Here is a 23,192-nt window from a genome sequence, read left to right on the forward strand (position 1 = left end):
GTGGACCTCACTGAGTGATGGGTTGTGACTCCAGGTGCAAAGCAACGTACCCCTGCCTCACTGCAACACGCCACCTCGTTCTTCAACTTCCAACAGAAAAAAAAGGTTGACGTTTAAAAGGTTAGCACTTGACAAGCAGCACATTTTGAATTTCCGCTTTTTAAAAAAGAGCCGTCGCTTTGAGGTGGAGGGTCATTAATGATTCTCAGAAACCGGAAAAGAAACAGAAAGAAAAACCTGACTCTTGGTAATATTAGTACCAAGTTCTGAGACTGCATTTCCCAAATTCAACACCCTTTGGAGTTTCGTTTCCTGGCAATTCAGAGTGGTTAAAACAAAACTTGGTCAACACGGAGGAACTAGCCCCTACATTTTCAAAAATGTATGTTACACTGTGTCTAATTATATTTCTTCCCAAATCAGCTAAAAAAAGGTTTCCCCAAATGAAATAACATGTTGCGGCCCAATTTAGGAAGAAAGGAAAAAGTAAGCCGTTACGTACAATCACGCTCACATACAAAACGAAGACGCTTATTCAGGAAAATGCTGCCCCATCTGGCAGAGAAGATATGTGCTGAGCTGGCCCCTGGCTCTAGTGCACTGGGAACCTGACTCACCTGCCCCGTCCTCCCCAGGGTGCTTAGAGCTTCCCCAGAGGCCTCCACTCTCTCATTTCAGCAGGACTAACCTTTGAAATGAAGCTGTGATGCTTCGTGCCAGAATTAGTAAAAGACAAACGCAAAGAAACTTTTCTCATAATAGGGGAGCAGTGCTGCTCTCCCCCAACCCTTACCCTCAAGACAAGAGAATAATGAAGGGGAGGAGCGAAAGGACTCAAGAGCCCAAGGTCACAGGCCACCCCCCACCCCAACAATATGTGCTGTGTCTGATTCCAGGGGGATCAAGTATGCCAGGCCAGAGAACGGCCACCTGGTTTTAAACACTAACAGACAATTTGAGACTAGAAGAAGGCTGGCTCATGTCACCATCTCTCCTGACTCTCTCTTGTTTTTAAATTAAAATTGTTTTTTAATTTTAAAGTTTTTAAATTCAAGTATCATTAACATACAGTGTTATATTAGTCTCAAGAGGACACTTATTGTGATGAGCACGGAGTTAATGTATAGAATTGTTGAATCATTACATGGTACATCTCTGAATCTTTCTCTAGTGAAAAATGGAGCCGATGTGACTTTGACAAGAATAGACAATTCTCTTGGTCTAGCCTGCTTTTATCATTTTGTTTTCCATGAGAGGTCATGGTGCAAATACAAAGATTTTAATTTGCAGTGCTAACTGAGACAGCAGTAATTAAAGGTTCTGCTCTACTGAGCAGGTGAGTACAGCCATGGAAATTTAAACCAAAAGGAATCTTGAGTTTCTGCAAAGGTTCTTGTGGGAGGCTTTGGGAGCGGAGTGAGTGGTGGAGGGGAGGGGGGAGGAGAGCGGAGGAGGCATCCCTGAAGGTTCAGCATGGGTGCTCTGAGCACCGCCATCATCCATCTGGGGCTCTTAGCAAGCCTCCCCATCCCCCAATGCCAATGACTAAGCGGAAGCAGCGGTCCTGGCCCTCGCTCTCCCTGGCTCTCTGCTCTCCCACTCTCCCGCTCTCGCTCTCTGCTCTCTCTGCTGTTTGCTCTCTCTGCCTGTCAGCCACAGTCCTGGGGTTGGCCCATTTGTTACTCAGCATTCACTGCACCACCCTCCCCATGGCCCCTAGCACTTCATTTTTTAGAAACTTATTTATTTAAATTCAAGTTAGTTAACATACAGTGTAATATTGGTTTCAGGAGTAGAACCCAGTGATTCATCTCTGACATGTGACACCCAGTGCTCATCCCAACAAGTGCCCTCCTCAATGGCCATCCCCCATTTAGCCCATCCCCCGCCCAGTCCCCTCCAGCTCATAGCACTTCTTCGGTCTGCGCTGGGAGGGAGGAGCAGCCAACATTCCCCCCTTCTCCCTGGCCAGGAGTGCTCAGAAAGCTATGGCCTGACTCAGCTGCTCTGCTCCTTTCTGGGGTCACCGACCAGTGTTGTCCACCACTTGGCTTCTCTTCAGCCACCTCGCAAATGTCCTCCCTGACTAATCCCCCCCACCCCCCCCCAAGAGCTGGAGAGGAACCTGGACACTGAGGCAGTCTAACCCATTCCACTGGGTTACTTACTGGTGTTCTAAGTTTCAGGAACTTTCCGGACGTAGTGGCAGCTAACATGTATGGAGCGTTGTTGTGAGCCAGGCCCTATGCCAAGCACTTTTACCTCACTTCATTTAATCCTCCCAGCGACCCCCTTAGATAGGTATACTAGTATCTCCATTTTATAGATGGGGAGACTGAGGCCCGGAGAGGGAAAATAGCTTGCCAAACTAAAAAGTAGCAGAGCCGAGATTTGGACCCAAGTGTTCCAAAGCCTGGGCTCTCTTGAACCTGGTCTCAAGCCCAGTCCTGGGGCCTACACCCTGCCAAGGCCCTGGGGTCCCCTCCCCTGTGCTGTCTCCATCAGGCCCTGGGCAGCGGGAGTGCTGCACTTTAGAGGGCTCCGTTTGCCAAGGCCAAGAGGGATCTATGGCTGAGGGCAGTGAGAGGGCTTCCCCAAGGCCCCACTTCGGACCAAGCTGCCCAGATCCTCATTGCAGGCCCAGCCCCTCGAGGAGGGAAGATGGCGAGTTCTCTCAATTTGCCCCTGTCTCCGCAATTGCTGGGCGCTCATCGCTGCCTCAGCTAAGCGTATGGGAGGCTTATCACTAAAGGTAGAAAGTGTAGCAAACCCAGGAGGGGCCTCATCCAGCCTCCCTCCAGTCGGGCTGGACTCCCCTCGTACCCTTCTCAAAATCTGTCCAAACAATATCATGTGCCTCTTTGGTCTGTTTCTCCACAGCTGCCCCCTTCCCCTGTGCCTCAGCCTGCCTCAAGGATCAGATTGCAGGCCTTTTTGTTCTTATTCCAACTGGCCACCATCCACATCCCTCCTCCCCAGGATGCTGCGCTCCCAGCTCTCCAAGCCATGTGCACTGAGGGCCCTCGAGCTGGGCCGCCTCCCGCCGCCCCCATCTCCTCAATGGACCTGTTTTCGTCTCTGAGCAAATGGAAGTTCCATTCACCCATGGTTGGTGGTAAAATTGAAGTTCTAACACTGATTTTTGCATGTATCTCCAATAAGTCTTCAGGGAGAAGGAGCCCTAAATTACGGAAACAAAATTCATCTTGATTAAAAATGGAGAGACATCACCCAGCCTTGGGAGTAGGGTGGGGAATACAGTGAGGAGATCTGGGGTCATTAAAATCCGACACAGAAGGGCTGGATGCCCCAACTCCAAAAAGTCGCTCCCTTAGTAATTACAAGCCCACATCCCTTAGCTGTAATTTCAAACCCCAAAAGCTCTGAAAGCCTATTTTATTTTGGTAAGTTGGGCATCAAAATTTATTTGGGGACAAAAATTGATGTGGACTTAAATATTTGTATTTCTCTGCAAAAGTAATGAAATGCTGCCCCAGGTTCTACTGGAGGCTTGTGTGATATTTGGTATATGCACCACATGATCTTTCTATAGTCCCAAATGTCCTCAATTTGGAAACGCACCTGTCCTCAGAGGTGGTGGATCCCAGCCCAGCACGTACTGTGTGCCAGGCAGGGCTCTGGGCAATTTCAGCTTAGCGCTTCCTTTGTCTTCCAATGTCCTAAGGCTCAAAGCGACTAAGCGACATTGCTCCCCACCCAGAGCTCAGTCAGTGTCAGTGCCTGGACTTGAACCCCAGTGCCCTCGCTTCAGCTGCCATGCTAAACTGCCACCCTGGAGCCAGATGGCATTTGCCTTTTACCTTCAGTGCAAACAAATGGTCCACTGAAATTGGGTCGTTTACCTAACTGGTCAAGTGAAATTCTCAGAGCTGAGAAATATGAGCTCCTGTAGATGACTGGACGTGGTTTTTCTGCTTACTCAAGAGTTGGTTTCTCACTTTTCATTTAGAAAGTACTCTTTTCAGAAACCAAAATCTAGATTAAAATGAAGGCCCAGTGCCTCTGTGGTAACCACGATCACATCTGGAAGTGCAACAAGGTAGTCTGTGTCACCACGTAGTAGGTGAAGAGTATTTTCTGAGGCTCAGTCTGGCCATCAGTGAAATTCGACCAGCTGGCCCCACTGGAAGGAAGAAGCTTGTGCTCTTTTCTCTCTCCTGGAAGGGTGAGCAAGGCTGAGTTCTCAGGCCTCAGAGCAAATGCAAAAGGCCATGAGAAGGCATGGTGAGCTGTTGATGTGCCCAGCCTGGATGTCCACTCTGTGTTTTGGCTAGAAGAGTGCCATGGACAGAACCAGGAGCCAGGCGAGGGGCAGTGAGAAGGAGATCCCCGCCTGCCAGGCAAAGATGACCTTTTCCTTTTCCTTTTTTTTTTTTCGTAGGAAGTGTATTCTGGTTTTTTTTTTTTTTTAATTAAAAATTTGTTTAATGTTTATTTATTTTTTGAGAGACAGAGCACAAGTGGGGGAAGAGCAGAGAGACAGAGGAAGACACAGAATCCGAAGCAGGCTCCAGGCTCTGAGCTGTCAGCACAGAGCCTGACGTGGGCTTTGAACTCATGAACTGCAAGATCATGACCTGAGCCGAAGTCGGACACTCAACCGACTGAGCCCCCCAGGGGCCTGTTTTTTTTTTTTAAGTTGATTCATTTGTGTGTGTGTGTGTGAGAGAGAGAGAGAGAGAGAGAGAGAAAGCATGAGCACAAGTTGGGGAGGGGCAGAGAGACATGGAGACAGAATCCCACACCGTCGGCGCAAAGCCTGATGCAGGGCTCGAACTCACGAACCTTGAGATCATGACCTGAGCCGAAACCAAGAGACCGACGCTTAACCAACTGAGCCACCCAGGTGCCCCCCGCCTTTTCCCTTTTCCACCAGGCCTGGAGTTGTGTCAGTGGGGCAGGGCCTGGGACAGGGAGAACCCGCGAGGCTGTAGGCTGTCAATCTCGCGGTAGGCAGGGGGTCTGGAGAGAGCACTGCTCACATTTTGTCTTGACACATCTCAGCCCCCACCAAATGGATCTGGAGGCTCAAGGCCAGGAGTTAGTCATAGTGATAGCAAACCTTCCTTGGCAGGTACTTTGTGCTGCTAGGCTTTGTTCAAAACGCTTTAGATGTATTAATGCATTGAATCCTCAATCAACATGTCATAACCTATTGCCCATTTTGTAGAAGAGGCAACAGTTTGGAGGTTACAGCAGGATCAGAAGGCTCTGGAAGCAGTGCCCCATGCATGGGGTTACAAGTATGGGCTCTGTAGCCAGACTCCCTTCTCTGGCCCTAACTTCCTGTGTGACTGGGCAATTCTAGTCACTTCTTTGTGCCTCAGTCTTTTTGGCTTTAAAGGGAATGATAACGGCCTCTATCTCTGATGACTAAAATGAGAAAAAGGCAGGTGAAGACCTGAGTTGTATGCCTGGCCCGTGGGCACTGGCCAGCACTGGCAGTGAAGGCAGCTCTTGGCAGCAACAGCCTCCCATCCAGGGAGCTCAGGCTCCCCCCTCTGCTGGTGGCGGTCACCTGAGCCCTTCCTAGCCTCAGGGAGCTTGGCTGCTGGTCTTTCCCCGGAGCACTTTCTCCAGCTCACCTAGGTAATCAGTTGGGTGTGATTTTCATGACTCAGGTCATTAAGGATTCTCCCTCTGAGCCAGCTGATCGGGTTCTGAGGCCACATACTCAGGCTACAAATGTACCCCACTGAAGAAAAACCCCAAACGGCTCACAGTGTTAGATGGTGATCGGTCTCCAGGCTGAGGACCTTGCCTGCTAAGGGGAGACTTCCAGCTCCACGAAGGCAGATGGCAGTAAACCCGCCGCAGACTCAAACCCAAGTGCTCCCAAACTGCACACGAGGGCCTGCGGCTCGCCCTGGCTGCACCCACGGATGCTCTGTTTCCTGCACAAGTCCATCAGAGGACCAGTTCCCTGGTGTGGAGCTCTCTGCTTGCTTATGCTTCATGAGGCATGGAGGAAAAAGACTTGGTTTTTCTCCTCCGGGGGCTGCCCCAGTCACACTCATCCAGGGCCCTCAGAAAAGAGGTCAACCCTGACAGGTGCTTCCCTTGGGCCAGGTCGCCGGCCAAGCTCTCTTCCTTGGCTGTTTTAGAGAAGAGAGAGGCAGAGTGGGAGACGGAAGTACCAAGGCTGGTCCTGGAGGGGATGGTTCCTGAGCCTTAGGAGCTGTGGGGGTGGGGCAGGAGAAAGAAGGTGGGAAGGCACTGCCAGGCACAGGGGATGGTAGGAATAAAGCCGACTGCCAGCACTTCAAATGATAGAAGCAAAGTGCCAGACAGGGCCTGATATGCACCGAGTCCAAGGAGATGGATGGAGCCAGGTTATGGGCCCCTGGAAACTTCTGGCCAAATGTGAAACATGATCAGGTCTCTGTTATGTCAGGTCTCTTGAAGGTAATGTTTTGAGTGATGGCTGGTTTACTGGGGAAAACCAACTTAAGAGTCAACTCTGAGTCCAGGCAAAGAATCAAGAGGACTTGAACTTGGGCAAGGCTGAGAGCAATGGAAAGGAGGGACCAAGATAGAAAGTGCTCTGGGTAGGCAGAAAGTGCTCTGGGTAGGCAGATATCTGACATGGTCCCCAGTGACCCCTGCCTCCTGGTATTCACACCTTCATGCTTGTGTCCAATGAGCAGAATACAGCAGAAGTGATGGGACATCACTTTCAAGACTACGTTCTAAAGACTGTAACCTCTGACTTGCTGGCAATCCCTCTGCCTCTCTTGCTGGCACATTCTGTCTTGCTTAGTCAGATGAAGCCAGCTGCCATGCTGTGAGATGCTCTATGAAGAGGCCCACGTGGCAAGGAACTAAGAGAGGCCTCTAACCAACAGCTCATGAGGAATGAGGCCTCAGTCCAAACACCTGCAAGGAACTGCTTCCAGCCAACCACCTCAGGAGTGAGCTTGGAAGCAAGAGCCTTCCCGGTTGAGCTGGAGATGATGATAACCTTACAAGTGACTCAAGGCCAGAAGACCCAGCTAGGCGATGCCAAGACTCCTGGCCCATAGAAACCGTGAGGTAATACACCTGTGTTGTCTCAAGCAGAGGTCTTGGAGTCATTTGTTACATGGCAATAGATAACCAATGAGGGCAGGGGTCAGAGCAATGACGAGGGGAAACTGTGATCAACACCCCTGGGCGGGCATCAGCTGAGCTCAGTGATTGATCATATTGTAGATGAGGGAGGGGGAGAAGTCACAGTGATTCTGAGAAGAGCACAGGCTCTGGACTAACACTTCCTGGTTCCCAGTTCCTGCTCTGTCCCCTGGCTATGTGACTCCAGGCAAGTCATTTCAACTCTCCGAGCCTCAGTTTCTTTGTAGAATGGAGATGGTAAGAGTAACTACTTTATTTGCATCTGTCCTTTTCATTTAGGGCCTGCCTCAGTGTCCAAGCCAGCACAGTGGTGAAGGGCACACTGGGGCTGCTCAGCAGAAGTTTGCTGTGGCACTTCTGGAAGGCTCAGCGTGCAGCCATATGCCAGCAGGGTAGGATTTACATGCCTCGGTGCAATTTCCTTGCGTCCTACGAAGCCTTCACTAGTCCTGTGTGAGGGAACACGCTACCTGGCCCGGTGCAGGGGAAGGCAGTTCTAGGTGATTCTGACTCATCTCCCCTGGTTCCTTCCCCTAACAGCACCTTCTGGGTGCACTTTTCCTCCCAGGGAAGTTAAGTGACTTGCACAGGAGCTAAAACCATAACCTCGGCCTCATGAACACTGCACCTTGACCACACAGAACTAGCTGCCTTCAATAGACTTCTCCAGAGTTAAGTCCAGTCTCAGAGAGGACTATGGCCAGATTTGCCTCCAGAGCCAAGTATCAATAGCACGAGACACGGTTCCTATGTCCAAAACAAAGGAACGCAACCGGACGCGAGACCGTCTTACCTGTCTGGGCAGAGAAGGCATGGAGTCCGGGGCCACTGGCCGCTGAAAGCGCGGGGGCGGCTGCTGCATCATTTGCTGCAGGAGGAGAGAGGAGTGGTCAGGCTGCTGCTGCAGCTGCAAAGTGGCAGTGGCGGTGGAGGAGGCGGTGGCAGAAGAGGCCGGGGTCGGCGTCGGCTGCTGCAGGTAGTGGAGCAGGGACGGCTGCCTCGAGGTGGCAGGCATGGAGGGCATCTTCTGGGGGCCCGGCTCAGAAACGAAATGTGACAGGGGCTTGGTGTTGCCAAAAGTGAACGGCTCCGGGGCTCCCGGGCTGGGGCTGGCCAGCCCCTGCTGCATGATCACGCTCAGGGTTTTGGGTGGGTTGGTGGCCATGGGCTTGAAGATGGTGTTTGCCGGCTGCTGCGAAGGCGGCTGCTGCTGCTGACTTAGCGGATTGCCGGAGGGAGTGAGGCTCCGGATCAGGGAGCACTGCGGAGTGAAGGACTGCTGCGGCAAGCCTGGGCTGGAGAGCTTCTCCGGGCGGTAGGGCGGGGATGGCCCCGGGTTGCTGGTGGGCAAAGCAGACATCAGGTGTCCCTGAGGACTTTTGATACTAGAGGACACCAGGTTGGCAAGGAGGGAGCTCTGTGGGCTGTACTGCGGCTGCTGATTGAGAGCCGGGCTGGGGAGCTTCTCGGGAGTGTAGAGCACAGGGGGCCCCAGGGCGGCACTGCTGCCGGATGCCATGCTGGCCAGTAAGGCGTTGGGGGAGCCTTGGAAAGCGCTCCCGGGCAGGTTGCCGGATGCCATGCAGGACACCATGAGGCTCTGAGGGCTGAACGGCGGTGGCGGCGGGTGTGGTGACGGCACCGGGCGGTAAGACGGGGAGAGGCCTGGAGGAGGCAGGCCAGACCAACTGGGGTTGGGCCCCGGCTGCCTCGTAGCAGACCCCTGCTTGCTGGCTGCCAGCACCTTCAGCTGGTGGGCGTGATGCCACTGAGGCACTGGGAGTGGGGGCAGAGCGACAGGGACCATCCCCTGGACCTGGCTCTTGGTCTGTGCTGCCGAAGAGCCCGGCGAGGCCACTTGCTTCCCGCTGGCAGGAATCACATAGCTGAGCCCGGCCGGGGAGGGCGGGACTGGCAGTGGCGTGCCCGGGAGCTGGCCGCAGCTGGAAGCAAACTCCTTGCCGGAACCGAGGCTCTCCAAGTGTGGCATCTGAACCGAAGGCTTGGCACTGGCACCGAGGGTTGCCTGTGGGTGCTCTAACACCAGTGGTTCTTCTGGTTTGCTCCCCAGTATCTTCTCAAGATCTAGCTCATTCGGAGAAGGTTCTTGAATTTTTGTTAGCTCCTCCAGGAGATCTTGAAGTTCCTGGTCCACAGCCGGCATGCTGTTGGCTTTGTCATAGTAGGGACCGGAAGGCCCTTTCAGTCCCATTTCTGCAGCCGATGGCACTGCAAACGGTGAACCCATCATGCTGCCATTCATGGGATTAGTTTCGAGTGGTAATGGATGGCCAGGTACTCCCACGGCGGCAGGGCTAGGGTTCATTGTCAATGGAGGCACCTGCAGCTCTGCACAGGGTGTGCTGTGATGGGCACCTGGGCCCATAGAAAGGGTAACATCTTCAAGGCAAGGCCTCTTGATTTTATTAGGGTAACCTCCGTCAGCCATGCCTGGAAACTGGAAGGTATCTCCTTCCTGTCTCCTTTTAGTGGGTCCCTGTGGTGGAGAGAGAGAGTGAGAGGGAGAGAGAGAGAGAGACAGACAGAGGGAGAGGGAGAGGGAGGGAGGAATTTTTATAAAGCCTTGGCACATGAAAGCTAATGAACAGGAAACTTGCAACATAAAACATCTCTCAGTTTCAAGACTTGTCAAAACTATACAATACAGCCTATTTTGGGGGACCATAATGCTTGCTTCTTTGTTGCTGTGTTTCATTTAAACTGTCTTGTTACACTTCAAATTAGGCATTATGCTGTCTGTATACTAAACACCACAGAAAGTCCCACAAAGGATCTTCTGTGCCCACGTAAGGGAGAGCTCACCAAAACTATGCGGAAGTCACTAACTGAACTGAGCCGCCCCAGACAGGCACTGGAGGGCAAACTGGAAGTACTTCAGATGCTCTCAATTCCTACCTGTGTACAGATATCCCCATTTTTAAAAAGGAAAAGCACAACATAGACAGGCAACTTTTAGGTTGCCTCCCCGTCTCGTTTAAATGCACCGGGCTGTGGTGACCAGACGGAACACAACAGAATCTTTAGAGGAATGAAGCAGATCTAGGTGTGTGCTTTGGGGCAACTGTCTGAGATGTACTGTCTAGGGGAAAACACAAGTGGCAGAACAGTCACTGAGGCATGGTTTCACTTATCTTTGCACACGCGGACACACACAACACACACACACTACTAGGTACACACAAAAATAACGTAGGAAGAACCTACATGCAACCATCGGGAGTAGGGATCTTTTGGGGAGATTGGCAAGTGCCTTTCTATTCTCTATGGTTTTCTATCACTTGTTTGTTTTTATTGAGAATGACTTACAACCGTCCCCCTCAAAGTACAGGAAAAGGCCCCGATCTGCGACCTGCACCTTGGGGGAGCTGCTCACCATTTATAAAAGCATAGCCTTTGGGAACAAAGCAGTTAGCGAGGCACTATTTCCTACTCGTTCAAGGCTTCATACAGTCATCTGTGGCTGTCATGTTAATAACCATGACCTGCAAGTAGAGGGGAAAGCAAGTGGGGTGGAGTGGAGGCATGTGTGAAAAGAGAAGGGCTTGGAAATTACCTACACGCCAACAGTGGAACACATATACAGGTGAACCTTGAAAAATGCCCTGTGGTCAAAAATCTGACTATAATTTTTGACACCACTCAGAACTTAACTACAAATAGCCTACTGTTGACTGAAGCCTTACAATAACATACAGTCGACTAAGCACATATTTTGTATGTTATATGTATCATGTACTGTATTCTTAGAACACAGTAGGGTAGAGAAAAGAAAATGTGATTAAGAAAATCATAACGAAGAGAAAATGCATTTACAGCACTGGACTGTATTTATCGGAAAACATTTAAGCAGACCTGTGCAGTTCAAGTCTGTGTTTCCAGGCTCGACTGTATTTCTCTTGACACACTTTTTCATGTAAAGAAACCCTGTTTAGCTTTAGAAGTCTTCCTGGGACATTCGTTGCTGATCCTTTGATGTCCCTTCACGTCTGGCTCACTGGTGGGGCAGAGGGTCAATGTGTGTGGTAGTGCCACACTGGCCACTACTGTCATGACAGAGTGAACATCAAAAGAAGGCTGCACATGTCACGTTTTGGTGCTCATCAGCTTCATTGAGAAACATCCAGATTCCCAGGGCTTCCCACCACAGACGAACTGCTTCAGTCTCATTCAGAGCAGGGCCCGGGTATCTGAGTTTTCTCAAGGCTCCTGGGCCGATTCTAAATGCACAGCCAAGATGGGAACCACTGGCCCAGAGCACGAGTGGAGGCAGTGTGGTGAAAGGTCCTGGTTCTGAGGCAGACACAAGCAGGTCTTTGCCTTGCCACTTAACCTCTCTGGACCCCGGTTTCTTCATTTGCAAAATGAGCCTTATTTTAGTTCTCATCTCATGATGCTACTCTGCCTATTGAGTACAATGAAGCAGATTCTGTGACACCTAGTAAATCCTCACTGATTGGTAGCCGGCGTTACCAAGGGCAGCCATGGAAGGGCCCTGGAAGTCCAACCTTGTCCTAGGAAGAGACAGGGGCCCTGACCCCAGGGAAGGGGAAGGACTTGCCCAGAGCTGCTCAGCTGGAGGGCAACAGGGTGCAGGCCAATGCAGGGCCCCTCCATGACCACTGGGCAGCCTCACAACCCACCTCCTTAAACCGCCCTGGTGGCAGGACACTGTGTCACTTCTGCAGGAGGGGTTCCACCACCTGGAGTAACGGGACTTGCCTCCTTCTTTGCCTTTTCTCTGCAACCTGAACAGGGGCACTTTGAGGGGCCGCTCTGCCATCAAGTCCATTGGGGGCTGAGGGCCACAGGGGAGGCAAAAATGCACTGGGCAGGGTAGAGAAGGTGTAAGAAGAGGCCTATCTGGTCATCTGCATCCTCTCTTCCATCCAGGGGCAGTGGACTCTCTATTGGCCCAGAGCAGGTGCTTGGGAAATAGCAGCTGAATGAATCCATGGACAAATGAACCCAAATGCCCCGAGACACAGGCAGCTCTGCCGCGTGCTTTCCCGGCCGTTCATTCCATCAGTCATGGGGCAGCCCACAAACAAGTCAGAGTCCCAAACGAAAATTCCATTTTGTCTACATTCCCCCAAGGACTTGAAAGAATTCCCATATATCAAAAATAGAAATGGATGACCGAGTACAGGTTTTATAGCAGACCCCTTGCAGGGAGTCCGAGCTGGCAATGGCTGGGCCCAGCGTGCTGTGGTGGTATCCTGGACTGCACTACAGGTGTAATGACAGGGAAGCATATGTGGCACCAGACAGGGGAAGGAAGGGAGGGCGGGGGCCGTAAGTTCAGCAGCCTGGAATCCCTGGCAGACTCTGTGGGTTCCCAGACCGTTTCTTTAATTGTTAGTCTGCCGTTACCTCGTTGAAACCAAGGTAGCAGGACGTGGGGAAGACCAGGCATGGCCACGGGACGCAACAGCTAATATTAGGAACCACTGGCAAGGGAAAGTGGTCTCTAACTCTCTGAAATGAGAGGGCACGTGCATGCAACTTTCCAGGCCCCCAAGCCAATGGTCCCCACTCAGTCCCAATTCTGGAACCCAGCTGTCTCCTCAACAACAAAGCGGACCCCAGGATGCCCCTCCAGGGTGTTAGCTCACTGCTGGTGAATCCAATTTGCTGGAGTGGGTGCCCCCCCTCGCTGCGCCAAGTTGGCAGCTGGATGCCTCACTGAACACTTTGGGAGGATGCCTAACCAGGGGCCACGTTGGCCTCTCTGTCCCTGGGAATGCAGTTGCGGGGGTTGGGGGGGGGACGTGCTGGCTGAGGCCACTGGTTCGGCAGGGCAGGCGGGAGCCTCTTTGGCGCTTCCCTTTTTCAATGGACGTTAAGGGAGACTTCGCTTTGTTAGAGGCCTCAGCTCTGCGTTTCAGGTTTTATGCTGAGAGCTTTCAACAGCCAGCCTGAAGCACCCTGGCTGAATGGCCAGAACCCCAGCCAAGCGTGCACAAGGCCAAGGGAAGGTGGCTATGTTCACACAGAGGCACTCAGCCTCTCGACATCATCATCTGCCTCCCCCAGGCACCGCCAAGGCTTGGAAGTCTGCTATCCAGTGACTTCTGCGCCTAGATACAGGCTTGCATGCATGCCTTCTCTTGTGCACCCCCGGGATTTGTTACTCATCTCAATTTCCAGCAGCCAGCTGGGCTTTCCTCCTTTCCTAGCACCACACCGGCTCCTCTGCGGGTCACCTGGGCCAGTGGGTGCTGGGCTGAGGTCTGCCTGACTGGGCTGGTAGCTGCTGACTGAATCCCAAGGCACCCTTGGGTGCACCCTTGTTGCAAGTGCAACAAAAGCTGCTACTCTGGAATGACTTCCCTCTCAATGTCATGTTATTGGTGGCAAGTCCCTCCCTAAGCTTCCAGAACCTTCTTAAACAAACCTTCCAGCTTTGCACGTGTCCTGTTTTCCAGTCTCTGGACTCTATGACAGCAAACTATTGGTTCCGGCTACCATCGGCTCCTCTTTCCTCAGGCCATGTATTGTGCATGATCCTGCCCACTTGCTGTGAGTTTTTTTTTTTTTTACAATAAGTAAATCAGAAAGAAAATGAAGAAATCATTGGATGGTAGCAGGATTTCTAGAGACCACATCTCATCCTTCTCTTTTTACAGAAAACAGAATGAGATGTGATTTGCTTGTGGTGGACACAGCTAATTAGTGGACGATGACAACACTAGACCCCAGGTGTCCCCACTCCCAGCCTGAGCCCTCACAGGCCCTTTGGTGGCAGGAGGTGGGGCAGGGAGGGGAAGTGAGGGAGGTTCCCTGGTGTCTTTTAGAAAGGAATGACCATCTCCATCCCCAAATGCCTGCAGAGTCCCATTTCATAAGCAGGCAGACACAGCCACCAATGGGTCCCCAAAACCTTATGAAAATTCACTAAACTGCATTTAAAAGCATATGATGGCTTCCCCACCCCCTAAATAATGAGAAAAGAAAGGCAACCCTTCTGATAGGGGCCAAGTTCAGCTCTGAACTCAATATTATTTCTGGTTCTGTCTGGATAAAAAGAGCAAGGATTTCTTGGGAAAGGTCTAGATTATAAGAGTACAGTCCAGGCTCATAAAATGGGCATAAGAATAAAGAATATATGTGTGTGTATATATCATAAATATATACGCATGTAAAATACATAAATATATTACGCTTCCCAAAGAAACCTGGCAGGCTGGTATGAACACTTAATTTTGGAAACTGTAGCTAGAGGTTTAACATGGACACGGTTCCTGTTGGGTAAGTTCATAGGAGGCCAAAAGCGTCTAGAAGAGATCAGTTCAGGGAGCCTCATTTCCCTCCGGAGGTCGCTGGGCACATGGGGCCTGAGCAAAATTGTCAAAAAGGTGGAAATGGCCTGTGGCTTATTAGTCTCCCCCTTTCTCCCCCACTGGTGCCTCCTCCAGGTCAGCTTAAGCCAGTCCGCTTGCCGGTTCTCTCAGTCTCTCTCCCAAGTACATCTGTACTCCATCAACATCTTTCTTCAGTACTGTTCCACATTCCCTGAGTTTCTGAGGGCCTGACGTTGCCTCACTAGATTGGATTTCAAGCCCTCAGAGACAAGCATGATCCCTAGTACGCTTGCTTGGAAGGAAGGAATAAAGGTATCATGCATGGTGGATGTAGCCTCAGAATAGGTAAGACGATGCATCGGGATTGGGTTTGCAGGAGCAGAGAGAAGATGGAAGGGAGGGAGGGAGGGATAGAATATGCCCAGATATATTCAGGGGATCAGATGAGTGTCTATGTGTACAGTATAAAGGCCTATATTGGGGCATATATTCCATTTGCATGTTTGTTCTTCAGAAAAACCTCCTCATACACTGAAATGGACCTTCTTGTAGATCAAACAGGATTTTCAGCATTTCCAGAATTGTAAGATATGATGCTTTGGACAACCCCAGGTTAGCTGAGAATGGCAGAGAACCCTGAAAGCCAATTGGCTTCAAGAGGAGTCAGTTGGTCCCAAGCAGGAACCTCTGCTAGTAAGCGGTTTGGAGCGAGAGTCTGATGCTACATATAGGGGATTTATTGGTGCCCCTGGCTTGCCCTGATCCAGCAGAAAGTGCAGCCTCAGCACCTGATGCAGCCGGCGGCAGGCAGGGGTGCAGGACAGAGCCTTGAAGGAGGCACCGAAAGACCTGTATTGAAGTCCTAGCTCCTTCATTTGCTGTGTGACTGTGGGCCAGTCACCACCCCTCTCTGAGCCTCAATATCTTCTGTAAAATGGGCACTCAGCCTGCACTGTGTGCCTCACGGCATCACTGAAGCATGTACACCAGGAGCAGTAATTGTTACTGATCTCATTCTCCAGGCCCTGGGTCCCCATTCCGCCCCACTGCCCTCCAGCCTCGGCCTTGGCTTGCCCTCTGAGAAAGAAGGACATGCCCACTAGGACTGGATAGAGGATTGGAGGGAGCAGAGGGACGTGAGCAGCCTAGACCTGACAGCCAGCAGTGCTGCCTCCCTCTGCGTGCCACCGCCCCATAGTCTGGGCACTGTCACACTGCCGGTGGCACTCTGCTACCCCAAACTGGGGACTTGTGGCTTTGGCAAGCATCCACCAGACCCATCTAAGCAGCAGCCCCAGCAAATGTAGAAATGAGCAGACCTGGGTGGGTAATTTTCTAGAACTGCATTCTCCCTTTCTCTAGTGTAGACACACTAGTTGGAAGAAGAGTTGGCAAGTCTTAAGAATGGCTCCAAACCTATAGACACATACAGATCCAATGAGCTCATAATTCATATTGCCCCCCTCACCCCGAGAATTGAAATATTCTGTCACTGGACACGGGTTTCTGGAGTGCTACCCTTGCACTCCTAGCTTGCCAGAGCTTCCAGGCTCTTAGAGACAGGCTGGGGCCTCCCACTCATGTTAGGACTGGTGATGCCTGGAGCCAGAGACAGATGCGCCCATGGGCCAGCTTCTCTGACTCTCAGGTTGGTCTTTCTTCACAGGAAGAAACCCTGACCTCGTTTCCTCTGAACACATTCCCATGTAACCTCAATGGTGGGATAAGGATGATCACTCTGGGGAGAAGAGAAAGATGGGGAGAAGAGAAAGTCTCAAATGGTTGGACGAATTTGGCGAGGCTGGCCTACAGATGAAGCAGGTACCGCGTGGGGCTGGAACAGAAACTGAAGGCCGAAGGCAAAGGCCCTGCCTGAGTCCAGACAATCCCATCTGTGCAGGACCCAGGTTAACAAGCTTCATCTGCGTTTCACTGGAATTATGCTGATGAGCCCAGAATCATGCAAAGAAGGGGAACAGTGGAGGCGGAGCCAAGGTTGGAGGCCACACACCTGATGTTGGGAGGCTGCCAGGGCCGCTGGGCAGACCTGGGTCTCTATATGTGAAGAGGGCAGAGGAACCTTCAGAGGTCATTTAAACTGAACCTCCTCACTTCCCTCTGGGCTGTGCTTCTAAAGACCCTGTGGTATGACCTCTCCTAGGTCTCTGCCTCACTTTGGGCTTCACTTTTCCTAGCTGTAAAGTGAATGCCTCCCAGCTTTGGTAAGCTAATGCTGTGACTTTCTTCCTCTACTGCTCCTGTAGGGAAATGATGGATTCTCTTCTCTTTCACCCAAGGGGGCCTCTCTCCCTGGGGCGGGAATAGGCCAAGGACGGCCCAATGGCCCACAAATGCCCTTGCCATACACAGGAAGCACATTATTGCCAATTGCAGATACTCTTAAAGAAAGCACAACATCCCCCAACCCAGTGGGGGTCAAATTGTGGTCGTTCCCGAATATCTCTATGTCTTTTTAATAAGGGATTACTTGAACGTGTGTGTATGTGTGTGTGTGTGTGTGTGTGTAGACTAGCACTGTAGTCCTGAGAATAGCAGATCTGCTCCAGTTGAATCGAGAAAGGTGGCCTACAATTTTGGTCAAATGAGCCGTGCTTACTTACACATTCTATTAGAAACCTACCAAGTCACCAGTCACCAGGAAGGCTGCCAGCTCCCCAACCAGCTCAAAGGGCATGTGAAAATCAGTGATGCTGTTTTAAAGCTTGTTCCTAGAGATCTATACAGAAGGACAACTTGGCAATGTGTTATGTCAGTCATCTGGGCCTCTGTCCCCCACCTGCCTGCCCTTAACTGCTTCAACCAGTCACTGGAGGCATTGTCCAACTGCAACTTTGGATATCTCCAGTTGGAATCCAGCACATAGGAAATGAACAAAACTGAAGGGAGGGTGACTGAGCTCACAGAGAACACTATACCAAAGGCATCACAGTGCTTCCAGTTTTCCAGAGGTCGTGAGCTCTTATATTTTGATGGCAAAGCCTCCTGGCAGGAGTCAGGCCTAGCTGCCAGGGAGTGCTTCTGCAACTGGGGCCTGGCATCCCCTCAGCCCTGTAGCTTCAGTCCAGCCTGGTTCACCTGTGGACTCTTAGGTATGGACAGTGTGAAATCATGGTCACAGAGCTGTCATTTCCTGAGGTCTAGGTCATCTCTTGGTCTACCTCATAGCCAAAAGAAATCTCTGTTGAATCCAGGGAGGCAGCTCCTGAGAAAACACTCTGTCTAGAATGCTCGAGAGGTGGAAGGATTCAGAGGTGAGGAAAGAAAGTCCCCACCAGGAGGCTAGGCAGTTTTCATTGAAGCCAAACTTCCCTTCATCCAGAGGCTGACACCAATGGAAAACACCCTCAAGCAGTAACCCACAGACACCCTGTTGAGCCAGTGGGGTCTTGACACCTCTTATGCTGGCAGACTGTTGAGTCTGGTTGTCATGTTGCTAACATCTCTCTGTTGCCCTGGGCTGTGGCTGACCCTGTCCACAGCTCTTCACATCTCTAACCAGAGCACATGCACAGGTGGCCTAGTGCTCAGAGCCACCCAGGAAGGTGGGGCGCAGCCACACTTGTAGCTCTGGACCCACTTGGTAGGCCCCGCATCCATACCACGAAGCCTCCAGTGAGGCCCCCAATTTGGCTGATGACCATACATTGGATGGGAAGCTCTTATCCCCCCTCCCTTGCTCTCTGGCTCCTGGCTCCCCAGGCCTTCCTTTCACAAGTGTCTCCATATTGGCTGGAACTCTGGATGTGGGTTCCATCAGGCAGTGGTTGTCTCCTTCCTGATGCTTATGGGATTAGGAGTGGGGTCAGCCAGGACACCTTTGGTCTGGGCCCTGATGGGCTGAGTTCTGAGAGGGGGTGTTGGTGCATTTCAGGGATGTGACTTCTGGCAGAGCTAAGCCAGGGTAACAACCAGCCACTGATAATCCAAGAACTGGAAACAAGTCCTGGGTCATTTGGAGCTGGAGCAGTTTGAGCTGTATGGAAATCATGCACCCCATTGGGTACTCATGGCTCTCCATCCAGATAACTCTAGAGACCTGTGCTTGTGTACGGGTGAGCACAGCAGCAATATCTCTCCTCATAGCAAGGCCCCATTGGATTCCTGTGGCTGAGTCAGGGCCACGGGGACAGTCCTGGTTTTGTGGGAGGCGCTCCTCCCCATTGCTGGGACACCAACTTGAGTAGTTTAGAAAACAGAATGGTTGCTTATTGTTCAGCACCTCCTCTGTTTGCAGGAACAGATCTCTACATTGTGGGGACTGGCTGATGCTTATAGTTTGGGGGGGCCCTCTTCAGGGAAGAGAATATAACCTGAAAATAACAAAATTAGGGGCATCTGGTGGCTCAGTCAGTAGAGCGTGCGACTCTTGATCTTGGGGTTGTGCATTTGACCCCACGTTGGGTGTAGAGATTACATGAAAAAAAATCTTAAAAAAAATCTTAAAAAAAAAAGAACAAAATTAGGTGCCAGGCCTTGGAAGGTTTGAAGGGCGAGTCTTAAAGCTTACACACAATGTGACCTCACTTCTGCCTGCGCCCCAACAATGGGCTAAGTCAAATGGCAACAGGCTTTCAAACACGGCAGGGATTCCCTTGCCTGAGAAACCCAGCAGCTGTGTAGGTGGGAGAAGAATCCAGAGCCACCTGGTCAGTCTCGTGCATTCTGAAGGTCACATGCTCGGTGAATAAGCACATTTTAGCAGCTGAGTGCCAACTTCTGACTCTAAAATCTACTAACTGTCTGCAGATGTATCAACCCCCGTCAGTAGATTTTAGCACCAGGCTGTTTGAGCTGTGACGCCACAGACACAGAGGCTGGGAGGGGATATGGGATAAGGAGCATCAGGTCAGTCCAGAGACCCTCCCCATGGTTAGGTCCTCTTTTATCCACAGCTTTATCGAGTGACACATGATTGATAAATAAAAATTGTATGTATTTAGGTTATACAATGAGATATTTTAAATGTACAGTGTGATGATTTAACAGACACATACGCTGTGAAATAATTTAGGTCTTTTTTTTTTTTTAAACTGAGGTTAAATTCACAGAGCATGAAATGAACCTTTTTTAAATGTACAATTCAGTGGCATTTCGGTCATTCACAACGCTGTGCAACCAAAATGGGGATAGGAGGGCCCACTTCACACATTTTTATAAGATCACATGAGTTTAGAAATGTGAAGTGAGCATCGTGTCCAGTATGGTGCACATGCCAAATAAATATTCTTTCTGTTTCCACTCTTGAAAATGCAAACACATTCTTGGTGGTCCCAAAATAGCCTTTAACATGGTTTACTCAGCAGCATTTGTCATTCAAGGCAGATCTACATTTACTCACTGGCTGTACTTCTGAACAGCTGTATGCAAGGCTAACTTTTGTAAGCTAAATCATAATAAAATGCAAGAAGACTTTGCCATTGGGAAAAGAAAGAATGTGCCATTGAAAGGAAATCCTTAGTCAAACCTTTTATGAAGTAAAAGATCTTTCATCCAAAGTGACATGCTCTTTAAGGTGTGCACTTGGGGATATAGGCTTTTTTGGGTAATGAATCCTAATTTAATTTTGCCCACAAACTCATGCTGACGTTCCAAAAAGTACACAGCAACAGGAGTGGGTTACATATCGAAAACAATGACAATTCAAAATATTCATTTCTTTCACTGTATATGGAAAGTGTCTGTGATTGCCTCATGGAATATGTCATAGAATCTAAAAATTTCCCCTGCCTCGGTGCATATGTGTGTGTGTGTGTGTGTGTGTGTGTGCGTGCGTGTGTGTGCGAGGGTGGTGGTGCCATGGTATAGATGGCAGTGATGGTGGTGGTAGTGGTAGAGGTGGTGGCGATGACGGAGGCAGCAGTGACGTGGTGGTATTGGAGGCAGTGGCAGGGGGTGGTAGCGATGGAGGTGGTGGCGGTGGTGGTGGCAGTGGAGGCGGGGGTGGCGGTGGTGCTGCGGATCTGGGGATAACCTAAGGACACCTCCTCCTTGCTCTACATCTCTGTCAGAAGCTCCACGAGCTGGGCCAGAGGAAGAAGACTCTCTCTGAATTAGCAAAACCCTCAAAACGGTCTCATTGCGGTCATTTCTAATTCTCTTTTTCTCATCCAGAAAGCAAACTGAATTACTGGTGAAAACGCAGGAGATTTTTGTTTGTTAAAATGCTGCCGATAAAGTAATTTTATGTCAGATTTAACTACAGGAAAGGGCAAGGCATTTCTCAGTTCCTTAGCTGTCATGTGGCTAAAATAAATAGGATGGACAGCAGTTAGCCCCCGTACACTTAGCTCTTTGAAGCCATATATTCAGAAAGCAGATGTTGGGTGTTGGTGTTTGGGGGCTGGCTTCCTGGAGATATTTTATATTGGCCAAGCTCATTGTTCTAAACCCCAAAGGCTTGACTTAAAGGACAAAAAGAGGCAAGAAAACGTTCAGCTTTCTTGACAGTGTCCCATCAGCAGTCCTATCACTAGACAGCATTAGCACCAGAGGCTCATTCTAGAAAAAGAGGCAGCTAGAGAGAGTGGCACATGGCTTCTGTCCACTAATTGTGCAAATCAAGGCTGTCTAGGGGGTCTCGGGTGAGCACACACCAGAGAGAGAAGTGGTGGGGCAGCCTGAGGAGAAGCTGGAATTCCAGCAGCACAGACAGTAAGTGAGCACAGAGTGAGCGGTGTTCGTCACAGGACTGAAGAAACGGCTACGTGACAAAGGCTAGGTGGCTCCCCTTAAAAGGAGACAGTTAAGTGGACATCTAAATGCAGGCCTCCAGGCAGGAGGACAGAAGTGAGAAGGCCCTGCGGGGAAGCTCCTGGCATGTTCCGGGGCAGGCAGGTGGCCAGCGGGCTTGGTGCGCAGTGAGCCACGGAAGCAGCCGTGTGCTGGCACAGGGCGCCACAGAAGGCGGTGGAAAGGTGGTTGTCAGCAGTGGGAATGATCAGTTCAGCTTGTTTGTAGAAGACCTCTCTGGACGCTGACGGGACAGGGAGAAATGGACGTTGTGGGAAGAATGGGGAACAGTCACAGAGGCAAGGACTCCAGAGGAGGGAAAAGCTCCAGAGCAGGGGACCGAGCCGGCTGTGGCATAGCAGAGGAAGCAGAACATTCGGGGAAGGTGTGAGGGTCTGTGCTTCCTCCCCCAAGCGGTACCCACTTATTAGGAGAAACTGTGGCTTCAGAAAAAATGAACCACAGCCCAGTGACCTAGGTCAGAGGACAGCAAACTTTTTCTGTAAAGGCCCAAACAGTAAATATCTCAGACGTTGCAGGCCCTGTGGTCTCTGTCGCCCTTCTGTAGTAGACAATATGTTAACAGCCGGACGTGGCTGTGTGCTAATAAAACTTTACAAAAACAAGCTCCCGGCTAGATTTAGCCCACGGGCTGGAGTTCGCCACCTCTTGACCTAGAGCCCGAGCTGAGCATTTTCCCCGAGGGACATAAGTTATTTCCAAATTGCCCTCCTTACACTGCAGGGGGCCACGGAGGTCTACCGTTCACAAGAGTGTTATGCGACATTTCCAGAGCTGAAAAGCTTCACGGTTTCTACCATCGCCCAAGTTAGGTGACCATTTCTGAACCGGGCCTGAACTGGGCAATGTAGGCAGCAGTCTCAAATGCCATGTTTCACCTTCACTAATGACAGTGAAAGGAGAGAACACCACCTCCTCCAGGATGCCCGTCTGCCTTGCTCTTCCAGCTTTGGTATACCCTTGAACCATTCACATCTTGTCTATCAGCTTAAAACACCCCTTCTTCCCTCAGGCCTTCACGGGTCTCTATGATAATGCAGCTTCGTCTTCTACCCCTTTCACCCCCAGCCCACTGCTCTGGCCCACCTCCAGGCTGCCATGTTAGGCCTATAGCTCTCTGACAGCAAGGATTGTTTCCTCCTCATCTCTGTACCTCCAGAGCACCTAGCCTTGTGACAGGGCTCAGCTGGCATCTGCAGGTTTGAATGAACCATTGGAGCAAAAGGTTTCCTGCAAATTATCCTGTTCTTTTTGTTTCTAAGCACAAGGCCAAGAGACAACTGCTTTACAGAAACTGTGATTAAATTCACTAACTGGCCCAGTGACCTTGGACATGTTCCTTCTCCTTTGTGTGCCGTTGGCCTCTTATGTTCAACACAGGGGGTGGACTGAACGATTGCTAAGGGACTTTATGGCGAAGAGGAGCAGTAGCCACTGCTTACTGAGCATTTATTATGTGCCCAGGCCTGAGCCTCGGGTGGGACAGGAGACCTCGGGGTCACAGGGCTGCCTGTGCCCGTTGGGGACAACTGAACTGTGAGGGTGACCAAACCCTGCAGCACTGGAGGAGACAGACAAAGGCACATTTCTGTGGAAGGGCAGGGTAGCGGGAGAGTGGGAGGTAGTGGCAGTGATAGCCACATCTGGGCCTTGGGCCTGGGCCTCCAGTGGTCAAGTCCAGTGGCCTGTGGCTCATGTCTGCCTTTCTAACTTTGGTATTTTGGGGGTTGGAGGTCTGGTGAGAAGGGAGGAGCAAGATGAGGAGAGAGAAAAGGCAGGAAGGAAGGGGAGAAGGAAAGGCAAAGGGGAGAAGGGAGGGTATTAAATTATTCTATGTCGACTGCAGAAATCAAAACCTGAACCCCAAACCTCAGAAGCACATGCTTCCCTCACTCCCCTGTGAGGTCTGGAACTCCGCACCCCAGGGGTAGCTCATGACCCATATATCTGTCTGCAAGCAGAGTTATA

General features: G+C 50.9%; 1 protein-coding gene across 1 annotated transcript in view; it reads right to left on the bottom strand.

Moving 5' to 3' along the window:
- MAMLD1 (mastermind like domain containing 1) overlaps nt 1-23,192 on the bottom strand; it is a 58,421-nt gene that overhangs the window by 29,497 nt on the left and 5,732 nt on the right. Inside the window, exon 2 of the mRNA XM_047097751.1 lies at nt 7,925-9,628. Coding sequence (XP_046953707.1) covers nt 7,925-9,628 — 1,704 coding nt within the window. The remainder of the gene's footprint in view (nt 1-7,924; nt 9,629-23,192) is intronic.

The sequence above is a fragment of the Lynx rufus genome, unplaced genomic scaffold (assembly GCF_022079265.1).
Source record: "Lynx rufus isolate CCGP_SWC_20201006 ecotype Redwood Valley unplaced genomic scaffold, mLynRuf1.p SCAF_40, whole genome shotgun sequence".
NCBI classification, from domain to species: Eukaryota; Metazoa; Chordata; class Mammalia; order Carnivora; family Felidae; genus Lynx; species Lynx rufus.